This window comes from Parasteatoda tepidariorum, chromosome 1 (genome assembly GCF_043381705.1).
Source record: "Parasteatoda tepidariorum isolate YZ-2023 chromosome 1, CAS_Ptep_4.0, whole genome shotgun sequence".
NCBI classification, from domain to species: domain Eukaryota; kingdom Metazoa; phylum Arthropoda; class Arachnida; order Araneae; family Theridiidae; genus Parasteatoda; species Parasteatoda tepidariorum.
The window spans coordinates 77,756,599-77,768,136 of record NC_092204.1 but is presented as its reverse complement, the minus strand read 5'-3'; the positions used below and the strand labels follow the sequence as shown (position 1 = coordinate 77,768,136).

The 11,538-nt window shown below is 28.3% G+C and overlaps 2 protein-coding genes across 2 annotated transcripts in view; one reads left to right on the top strand and one right to left on the bottom strand.

Annotated features, from left to right (window-relative positions):
- Window positions 1-5,091: 5,091 nt before the first annotated feature.
- On the top strand, window positions 5,092-6,777 carry LOC107448701 (transcription initiation factor TFIID subunit 7). The gene has a single exon (XM_016064028.4). The coding sequence runs from the start codon at window positions 5,337-5,339 to the stop codon at window positions 6,534-6,536; it is 1,200 nt and encodes a 399-aa protein (XP_015919514.1). The 5' UTR covers window positions 5,092-5,336; the 3' UTR covers window positions 6,537-6,777.
- A 2,936-nt stretch (window positions 6,778-9,713) lies between these two features.
- The window catches only part of LOC107448861 (ribokinase), a 7,661-nt gene continuing 5,836 nt past the window's right edge, over window positions 9,714-11,538 (bottom strand). The window contains exons 7-8 of the mRNA XM_016064249.2: window positions 11,131-11,319; window positions 9,714-10,084 (exon numbers count right to left, since the gene is read on the bottom strand). Of these exons, the coding sequence (XP_015919735.1) occupies window positions 9,908-10,084; window positions 11,131-11,319 (366 nt within the window). The 3' untranslated portion in view covers window positions 9,714-9,907. The remainder of the gene's footprint in view (window positions 10,085-11,130; window positions 11,320-11,538) is intronic.

Sequence of the window (11,538 nt, the reverse complement as noted above, 5' to 3'; positions counted from 1 at the left end):
ACTATTTAAATTATTTCTTGACAAATGTATATATTTATATATATATATATGTGTGTGTGTGTTCAGATTTTCTTCTCATTTTATTTAGGTAAAAACTACAGAAATTTAAATGTGTGCAGTCAATATACTGGAAGCCGAAGCTCCAACATGACGTCATTACACTTTCATTTTCAAAACGCGAGTGCATATTTTTTCACTATACCATATAGCTTTTCTTTCTTTCAAATCATTATAACTTCAAAATATTATAAGGGTATATTAGAACTGCCTCTATTAGAATGATGTCAGTAGTATCTATTACCAAAATTAAGCATCAATAATAGTAAGGCAATTTTTTACGCTTTTTTAAGAAAATTCATGCCATTTCTCCCTTAATTTTGTTTTTCAGTTCAAATCTCTTTTTTAAATTTACATTACAGTTGATTTTAAATAGTTTAGTTTTATAGTAACACGTTTAATAAGCTTAACTATTAACAACATAAGCACGTGGTTTCAAAAAACCTTAAAGATATTAATCTGGTGAGTGGTGACGCAGCCCTCTTATGCAATCCCAATCACGTCGATCATACATATATTCTGGCATAACGAATAAAAAAATATTTAAGTAATACGGAACGTGCAATAAACAATTTTTTTTATTAGAGCTAGAAGCTGGAAAACATCATTGATGTAATCTTTAAAAGATTGGACAAAACTTAATCGTCTATGACTTATTTCGAAACAATGGCTTCCTCTAAGCCAGTGAAAAAATTCCATTTCTTAAATGTCTCCGAATTTAAAAATCTAATCTAAATGCGAAAATCGGGCTTCATCATGTGTTTACAATTGTACTCATCTAGCTTTATGTTGAATTTTGTATTCTTAGAATCTACCATTTACCCACAATCAGACACACATACACACAAATTCTTTATTTTATTATATATACTAGCTGAAAGCCCGTTCTTCGCACAGGGTGAAAAAAAGAACACATTAATAAATCTGTACAAAACACTACGAAATCGTGCACAAAATTTTCATACAGATACCGACACAAATGATAAAATTAAAATTATTCATATATTTTTTATTTATTATTATTTGTTTACTTTCTCTGTTGCTTTACATTAATCGATTAATCAAAACAAATTTTTAGTAGTTTATTCCATCAAAATAAGGGCTAACTGTATTTAGCTTCATCTGGCATAAGGCGATTCATGATATTTAAAATTTGCCACAGTCAAGCTACTCTCTCCTATGCATATCTATCTATAGAGTAAATCCATCATAAAAATGTAAAGTATTGTTGCAGCTGTAATCGGCATCAAATTTTCTCTAAAATACGTAGTATGTATTTTAGATTATTCCATTACCAAAATTAAGCATCATTGGTGTGAATAATAGCAATGTCGACGATACCCCAGCTTTTTACGGTACCCTGTAACGAATAAGTACATTTTCTCCATTAATTTTTCCTTTTAGCTCATAGCATATTTTTATGTCATTTAGTATTTATTATCAAAATTAATTAAGCATTTTTGACATCAATAATAGTTTGCTGATTTTTTACGCTACTTTAAACGAACTAACATTTCTCCATTAATTTTGCCTTTTAGTGCATTATTTATTATTGTACTTTAATTAGCAATTTGCCAAAATTTATTTTTAAGGCGTCAATAATAATTTTGGTGTTTTTACAATGCTTATTCCTCAGCGAATTCGTTCCATTTTCCCAATATTTTGCCTTTCAGTACAAAACTTTTGTTTTTATTTACCGTCAATTTTAAATTGTTTAGTTTTGTAAAAAACATGATTTAAAAGCATAACTATAAACAAAATAAACTCATGGTTTCAGATAAACATGGAAATAATAATTTGATGGTGTAGTTTGCTTATGCTAACACGATCACGTTGATCATTCAGATCACCTGGTATGACAAATAAAATATAACAGGAAGTGCAAAAACAGCTTTTTTCGTTTCGAGCTATAAACTACCGTTAAAATATTTGAAAGAACTGAATCATTCATAGCTTATTTTAAGGCCCTGAAGTCAATGAGGAAATTTCATTTTTTAAACGTCGCTGAATTTAAAATATATAATTATAAAAATCAAGAATCGGGTTTCGTAATTCGTTTATAATTTTACTTCCATAGATTCATTTTTAATCTCATATTTTTAGAGTTTACTGTACATCTGCAATTCGGTATATAAGCACACAGACAGACAGGCACACACCAGTGCGATTCTGTGATTGTCTAGAATAAGAAAATTATGCGAAAATTAAGCTTGCTCCTACTACCAACGCACGACCGGATTGCAGTTATGACGCATCCCATTTCGGAACAATTTTCGCGTGAGTGATTTCTCTTGTATATTATGTATCTGTTACCAAAATTTAATTTTTATTTTATAGCCGGTGTTAAACAGCTGACCCACTTCTAAGCTTACGACTATCAAAGTTAGGCTCCATGGCCTAGCAAATTTGAATTTTGAACTCGAGCCAGAAGACAAGGAAACTCTTGAATCAGGCATTGGGACAAGTTAGTTTTTGTGGAGGACTTTTTTGAACGGAACTAAGCCACATTTGCCATACATGGAGGGAAAAATCTCGAAAATCTTCCACGGTTAGGTCGGGGGCAAGTGGATTATATCCGAAGATCCGTTAAATAATAAGGATATTTTATGTAACCACTGTAGTCCTTGCGAACCTGGAGCAGAATTCGTATCAATCAGCTAATGCCGGGATGCGAACCTGGGTAACCTCATTAAGACGTGGGCGCTCTATCTCTTGAGCAACATTGGCTATTGCTACCATGATTGAGACAAATGATTGACATTGAAAAAGAAACAGTTATACTCCTTCCCCCAAAATTTGTTGCTTAGTTGTGATTGCAACACTCAACTACGACATCAGGAGAGAAAACTGGTTCCATGTCTATGCCTTTGCTCTCCTTTTCTGTTCAGATGTATGGAAATGCTTTACGATATTTTCCCTTTTTTATAATATATTTAACAATTTAGATAGTTAAAAATATTTTTTAAAATTTCAAAGATATTTGCATTAACGTTATGTTCAAGGAAACTTTCAGATCCATATAGTTTCCAAGCTTAGAAACTTTTAATTGGTTTGGTTTGAAAATCAAGATCTCCTTCCTGTTTTATGTTGGTTCGTGTTCTATATTCCGAATTAGAACAGCATTAACACGGAGTTTGGTCATGTGCTCTAGTGAGTCTGATCACCTATATCAATTTTATTTCGATTTCCCCTAACAAATTATGATTGTGAGTATAAATTTATTACGCTTATTTATTTATTATTGTTGAAATGATGATCTGAAATGGAATAAAATATTATCGATTGATTCAAAAGTTTAACTACTAAATTAAGTTTTCTTTTAGAGAGTAAGTAATTTTAATTAGAATATTTGTGTTTTGAAATTGGTGTCTACTTTATAATGTTTTTTTTTTTAAATTTTTATTTATTCATTTAGCTTTTGGTTCGGCAAAACCTATTTATTATATCAGGCAAAAGCTTGAAAGTGTTTTTAGTATAAATTTTAATACATTTGTTATAAATTATTAAAAAATATAACAATTATCAATTACGAAATTAGGAATCTTTTTGAAAATTGTAAAACATAGTACTCTTCCACCTGTGTATGCTTCAAGGTTCAAAAGTTTGCCATTCTTAAAGTTTTGTAATGTTTCTGATGCCGCCTTTTCGTAACTATTAGCCATGCATTTAGTTCTGAAAGTTGCTTAAACAGTTGGTAACATTCTAATATTTGTATTTTAGAACATGAAAATATGTTTGACAATAAAATGCCTAATAGATAGTTTTAACTAATCAGATGAACAACCAAATCAATTATTGAAAAAAAGTATTCAGAAGAATTTTAAAAATAATAAAGTTTTTATCATCACGAAATCTTGCATTCCGTGTTAGACAATTGGATCGTAGCATAATGGAATTATTTAAGAACTTTGGAATTATTGAGTAAACTTGATCCTTCTCTTGATGGGCTTACAGAATTACGTTATAAGGGCAATAGACATACATCCAATTTATCAGCCTAGATATGTAATTAATCGGAGCTAAATCGATTGTGGGATATAAAGTATAAAACAAAATAATTGCAGAACTAAAGAAAACAAAATATTTTTCAGTAAGTATTGATTCAACATCAGACATTTCCCACGTAGATTAGCTGACATTTTCTGTCCGCTCTGTGAAAGGATTTTTTTTTCAATTGAAAGGTAAAAATCTGAGTACTTGTTTGATATTATTGTATCTTTTCCTAATGACCAAGGCATAAGTATAAGTGATTGTCGTGGACAAACATTAGTTAACACACCAAATATGGCGTGAAAGTACTCAGGTTTACAAGCAAGGTTAAAATAGAAATGTTCCGCCGCAATTTTGTTTTACCATGTCTAGCACATAGCTAAAACTTAAACTTGTGCACATGCCACAGGATGCGTCTTAGATAGAAGATTATTTCCATTTTTTCAGAAACTTAGTTCATTTTTCCTTTTGTTCTATGCATCGGTGTAAATCCTTAACATAATGCTTAGAATCAGGACTAGTCGTAAAGCATCCATCGGATACTACATGATCCACCCATTTAGACGCAGTAACGGTGCTGCAAAAAAGTTACAGAAAAATTATGGTCGGTCTTAAAATTTTAGAGAAGAACAAAGAAGAGCTTTTATAAGCTGGACTCGAAGCTCGGGGTTCCCTAAAGAAATTGAAGAAGCTGAAAAATAAGCACACAGAAGAAAGGTCTTCCTTCCGATGATGGTTTGAAATTAATTAAATCCTTGATTGCTTTTGTGAGTGAACAGAGATAAAAAGTTCTCTACTTATGAAGTCATTTCCAATAGTTACGGAAATTTCAACATATATTTTTGATAACCTAAATGCGCAAATTAACATGGAACGGGAAAATATCGTAATACATTCCCACAACAAAGGTGGGGCAGGAAAGAGGGAGGCTCAAGATCTGAGACATGGAACCGGTTTTCTCCCTAGATGGCGTATTCCAGTGCTGCGATAGCGAATTTTAATGTCTGCCCATCATGGAAATCTGCTTTATACGTTACTCAATGAAAGCTGCAAGCTAAAAAAAAATTAAAGCAAATGAAACTGTTGTTTATTGTTTTGTTTTATTTTGTTGGTTGTTGCGTGAGAAATCAGTGAAATTATCGTTTGTGATCTCTAAATTGTTTATGTGATCTACCTCAGAAATATATAAGTTTAAGTGATAATATCTGTATCATAATAGAACTCTTTTTTTTTTTACTTCAAATAAGAATAATTTGTTCATTAGTCATATGTCATCATAACCATAAAAAATGAATGATGATATCAGGAAAACTAGTGCTGAGCCACCTGCTGAATTAGAAAATCAATTTATTTTACGACTACCCCCCACACCAGCAGCAGCTTTAAAAGCTGCTGTAAAATCAGGTGTTTCAAATTTAGAAGATAGACTAGCCATTCAACTAGAAGCAGATATGAGACACGCAACAGTTCGTTTTGATAAATATAAAATGCCTGCTAAACTATACGACTTGCCAGCCATTATAGAATCATGTAAAACTTTAGATAAGAAGATATTTTATAAGACAGCTGATATTTGTCAAATAATGATCGCGCAAGAAGAAGATGCTCCTAAAAGTGACGAAGAAGTATCGCCTAAGAAAAAAGACAAAGATGCCAAAGACAAAAGATACATGCTTCCGCACGGTCTCACGCCCCCTTTAAAAAACGTTCGTAAACGCAGATTTCGAAAAACTTTAAAAAAGAAATACGTCGATCTACCTGACGTAGAAAAAGAAGTAAAACGTCTTCTACGTACTGATACTGAAGCTATTAGTGTCAGGTACGAAGTAGTAAACGCTGAAGATGAGAAAGCTGAAAATAAAAATAATGAATCATTCGGAGGTGATAGTGTTCTGTCATTGGAGGAAAGAGAGCTTAGTAATTCTCAGGCAGCTGATGTAGCTGAGTATGATTTATTCGGTGAGGTGCTCAGCAGCTCTGATGAAAGTAATGATGAAGATGATGTTAATGTTGTCGATGAAGGAGCTGTAAGAACACTTGAAAGCATAATAGAAGAAAATGATAAAGATGATGAAGAAAGTAGGAATGAGATGGACATGGTGGATCTTTCGAAGAGTATGCGAATAAGCCCATCAGTCTTAGAACGATATCAAGAACCTGATTATGGACATGAAAATGACAGTAGTATAGCTGTATCGCAACTAGAATCAGCTACAGCTGGGGAAAACTTGGGACAACTGTTGAAAGAGCAGAAAACTGAAGAAGAACGCATGATTCTAACGGAAAAACTTCACGAGCTTGAACGCATTATTGCTAATTTGCATGCTAAAAGAAGGGAGCAAGAGCTTGAAATTATGAGTATTGAAAATCAAGCTTTGAAACAAAGATTTCAATCAAGTATTGATCGTCTTCAGCAAGATGAAGATGAAAAGCAAGCAGAATATGATAATATACTTATTATGTTGCAAGAACAGAATTATACTGACTAGTGATTAAATTATGAAAGCATTGATTACTTATATATTATCCTATTGCTTATAGTGGAAACCTTACTTAACTGCTTATGAGCTGATATTATATATTCTAATATAAACATATTTTCACTGCATATTAAAATTTTTGACTCAAGAAGTGCCTAAAAATAAATTATGTTCTGATTTATATGGAAATGACAAGTTATGTAATTAGATTTTTTTTCCAGTTGTCATTAAAATTAAACAAAAATGCTGCTATTGTAAGTTTTTATTTTTAAAAATTACTAAAACTTTTTATTAATGTGTAATAATTTGATCTTTTAACTATTAATGTTTGGTTTAGCATAGTAATTATGCAAATATTCTCTTAAAAGTTTTATTTCACAGTGTTAAAGTGAGAGAGATATTTTTCCTATTCGAAAGTGTTTGAATTATCATACGTTTTTAAAAAATCTAAAAGCTAGTGAAATTTTTTTTTAAATTTGAGGAAACAAGTTATAAGGTTTATGACTATAAACCTTGATAAAAAAGAAAGAAAAAAGAATATACTATTGCTTTATCATGATACATTCGAAATAATCTAAAATTGTTTTGCAATTTTTGATGCTTTATTTAGGCAATTTCGTTTTACTACTATAACTAATTAATTTTTCTAGAAAAGAAGAATGTGGGGAATTCAGTTCAATTTAAATAGATTTAAATTCAATGTAAATATATATTTTTTTTATTTAAAAAAATGCTCTGAATTCTGTTCCTATCTTAGTTTGTTTCTTCCTATAAGTTGAAAGCATGTTCTTATTTCACCATTGAATGTTAACTATGAGATTATACTCAGATTAAAGGATTCTGTAATAACTAAAGTGTAAATAACTTAGGCATTATTTTTAGTTTTTATTTATCAACAAAATGTTACACAATTTAAGTAACCATAGCCAAATTTATTTTTTTATAAATAAAGAGTAGCATGATATGCGAAATGGAGGTCAGAATTTAAGAGTGTAAAGGAGAAAATAACTACTACACATGCTGACATTTCTCTAAAAATTGGATAATAATAAAAAATTATCATTAATGTTAATATGCCATATATAATTGTAGAAAAGATATTTAGAATATAAAGATAATAAAACAAGGAAAGATATTTAGATAAGGATTAGGATGTAAAGATATTTAAAATGTGGCTAGGAATAAAATTTTCTTTTTATTATGGGATGTAAAAAATAAATTTGTTTATTATTGAGCCCTAAATTCTTAAATAGCGGAAACTATTATAGTATATATACCCTTACACAACTGGTAATACTCAAAGTTAAAAGGCTGCTCATCATAGAAACTTTTTTTCCCAGCAAATCACATGTATTGTACTCTTTCTTTGCCAATAAAAAAAGTCATAGACCTTTTCTCAATTATTGGTCAGGTAAGAATTTTTAACTATGACTTTCTAATTAGTGTCTGCCCCTTATCATAAATCTTTGCGTTACACTCTAAATGTTTCAGAGTATTAATAGCATTATTTTTATAAATGTTTTTTTAAAATGGAATTGAGTAATTAATTTGACATTGAATAACAATTTAAACAATTTTGAATGATATTAAAGCTTGTTAAATCAAATGACTTATTGTCATTTTGACAATGAACACTTTGATTTAACAAGTTAAAAATATGTTTTTTTTTTAAACTTAAAAATATTTAAAACTTACTCACAAAATAATTTTAATGGGGATAAAATAATTAAACAAAATAAAGGTCATTTTATTTGAATGAATGTTTTAGTGTGGGTGCTAAAATAGCATTGCATCTATGGAATAGCACATGTTACATACTAATATGTTGGTCATTATAATAGAAGACTCTGTGTTGAAACAGGTAGACGGAATGTGGATAAGTAATGCATTTTTTTCTCCATAATTTAATGTATTTCTTTTAATGTATCTTAAGATATTTAGAATAAAAGACTGGACAGACAGAGGAATTGTATAGATTGAGGGATATTATTTTAACCCAGGTTCAAATACCACTAATAGATTTAAGATGTAGGATAGTTTCATTCTTGAAGACTTCCAAAAAAGGTGAGTTTGTCCTGATATTCTACTTAATTTCCTTTTCTTTTGAATTTGCAGTTATAGAATCTTTTTTACAAGGCTACAAAAATGATAATTTAAAGCCACGGAAGCATACCTACAATATGGAACATTATTTTTCACAAGGGATTAAATTACCAGATATTTTTCTGCAGAAAAATTTAAGGCATTACTGATAGAAATTTTTATTTTTGTATTAAAGATTTGACTTCATGCCTTATTTTTTAGTATGTGTTTGAAACATAAATATAAAAGAAATAACGTAATTTTATGTTTAAATCGTTAATTTTATTAAAATCTGGATTCCAAATTATCTTCATTTCAGTAATAAAAAAATAAACTTATTTTTACTTTTTAAATTTTTTATTATTATTATTTAGGGCAGTAAAAGCATTGCAAACAAGTAAAAAATAAATTTTGTATTAGATATTTAGGAAGTAAAGAATTGTTACTGTTTAAAGGATATTGTATACATAAAAATATCATTGGGTATAGAAATTTTAGTTTTAAGTTAACTGTTTTAATTAATTTTCACGAATCTTGCTTTTGTATTATTAATCTAATTAGGTCCCATTGAATTTTTTTAAACTATTTATTTAATTAATTAATTTATTGTATTAAAAAAATAATTACTGAGAATAATTTTTTTTTCTTCTGTATATTTATAGATACATGTGAATTTCTTGATTCTGTAATATAATTGTTACAAATTAGCACTCATAAATGAGTCTAAATTTGCTTTACTTATAAATTTTAAAACCGAAGGTACTTTACAATTCTCATTATAGGTGTTAGGCTGATAATCAGTTAATTATAAATTATTTGATTAGGATCACAACATAAGTATTACAGATCATTCATTTTATTTCATTAAGCCCATGTTCATGTTGTTAACCAGATAAAAATTTAAAAAAGAAAAATATGTTTAAAAACAAACACTGATATAGCCAGTAATTCATTATTAGTATTTTTAAAGAATTTTTTATAATGTCTAATTTGAGTATTCATGTTTTATACTAAATTTTACATTTCAGAGCTAAAAAGTTCATTGCATTACTTGGTATAAAAATCTAATGAATTGGGTTTTAAGTCACAAAAATCAAACAGGTCTTCTATTTTAAAACATATTTTATTAAAAATATATATTATTGCATTTTTATACACAATGTCTGAATAAAAAGAAATTAAAAAATAGTTTAAACGTTCATTCTGCCTAAATATGCAATCAAAGATTTTAGAAATAATATATATTGTAATACCATTTTTTAATTTAGTTCAGTAAAATTCTAACATGTTTTATAATATCAGTCAAAAAATTCTGAAGGCAAGTCTTCTTTTTCTGGGAAACTTGATTGAGTTCCATTTTTCAACACACTGAGAGTTGCTATCTCACAGGCTTTCTTAATAATTTCATGTAAACTTTTATCATTATGGTAGGCAAGGAAGTAGACAAGAGTTCCCATAAATGCATCACCAGCACCCTGAAATTTTTTGAATTTTAACTTAGTACATAATAGCATTTCAATAAATTAAAACAGTGAAAAATCAGTTTATTAAGAACAGTATTATTATTGGTGATTGGTTAATTGCACCTCTACTTCAAACAATTTCACAATACAACTAAATAATAGTTTGATAACATATATTTATTTATAAAGAGACTAATTTATACATATTTTAAACAAGTTAGCATTAGGATTAATTTTTCGAATTATTTATTATGTAATTTTTTAATCTTTTATAGTTAATTTTCTAGAAAACTAAACAGTGATTTCAGTTTGTTTAGGCTGTAGATAAAGGTAAAACTATGTTAATTTAGTTTTCGTCAAAATTGCTCAGTCTAACCTGGTAGTATCAGAAAAATATTCACCAACTTTCAGATTTTTTTTTCGTAAATAAAAGAAAAGAATTGTAACAAATATAAAGTTCAATTGTAGTTATTATATTCTTAAAAAAAATATTTTTTCTATGAAAGAGAACGACTACTGTTTATGTTTCCCCAATTTTAACATTTTTAATGAATTACTGAATTGTTAGTATTCAAAACTTTCCAGCTGGTAAGCTAATCTGTAATTAAATGTGATCAGTTGTTGCTATGCACTAAAAATGTAAAAATATTTTTAACAAATTGGGAAAGATATTGGTAAGAAATGTTAATTTCTCTAATTTTTATTTTGTATGACAGAAACAAAAATAGTTTAATTTTAATTGAACTTTTTTTTTAGTAAATATGCTAGTTTTTATTAATTTTAGTAAGCTTTTAGTTTTTATTAATTTGAAATGAATGACTGATTTAAAGAAGCAGAAATACAAAATAACAATACATTCAAATTCTTTTTCCACCAAAAACTCTGTGTCATAGAAATATATATTTTTGAATTTAAATTCATTTTTTGTGTTGAAATTTTTAGATATTTTTAAATACGAAAAATCCTCATTTTTATTTTTTTACATGTTAAAATAATAGTCAATTAATCTCAAATAAAATATAATTTTATACAAGATTTTGTGCAAAGAAAATACTAACAGTGCTATCAATAGCTTGAACTTTTCTTGCAGACACGTGAGTATAAGTTTTTTCATTTTGACTTTGGTATAGAGCTCCTTGTGATCCAAGGGTTAGTATTACAGTGGAACAGTTCTTTTTTAGTAAAGCTGTCATTACATCACCAGCATCTTCAATTTTTTTTAATGGCAAGCCAGTTGCTTCCTCAGCCTAATTTAAAGTTTTATTCAATTACTTGGTTTATGCAATGTAAAAATAACAAATCATGAAATAAGGCAACATTGTAATCTAAAAAAAGAAAGTTAGCAAATTTTTAACTATATATTTATAATGTATTTAAAAACCTGTAACAAAACATAAGAGTAAACTACTTGTTGAATTTAATAAAATAATTTTAGACTAATATATATATATATATATATATATATA

Bases quoted from the DNA above. Each gene is read 5' to 3' on its own strand.
- LOC107448701 (XM_016064028.4), top strand. From the start codon at position 5,337: ATGAATGATGATATCAGGAAAACTAGTGCTGAGCCACCTGCTGAATTA.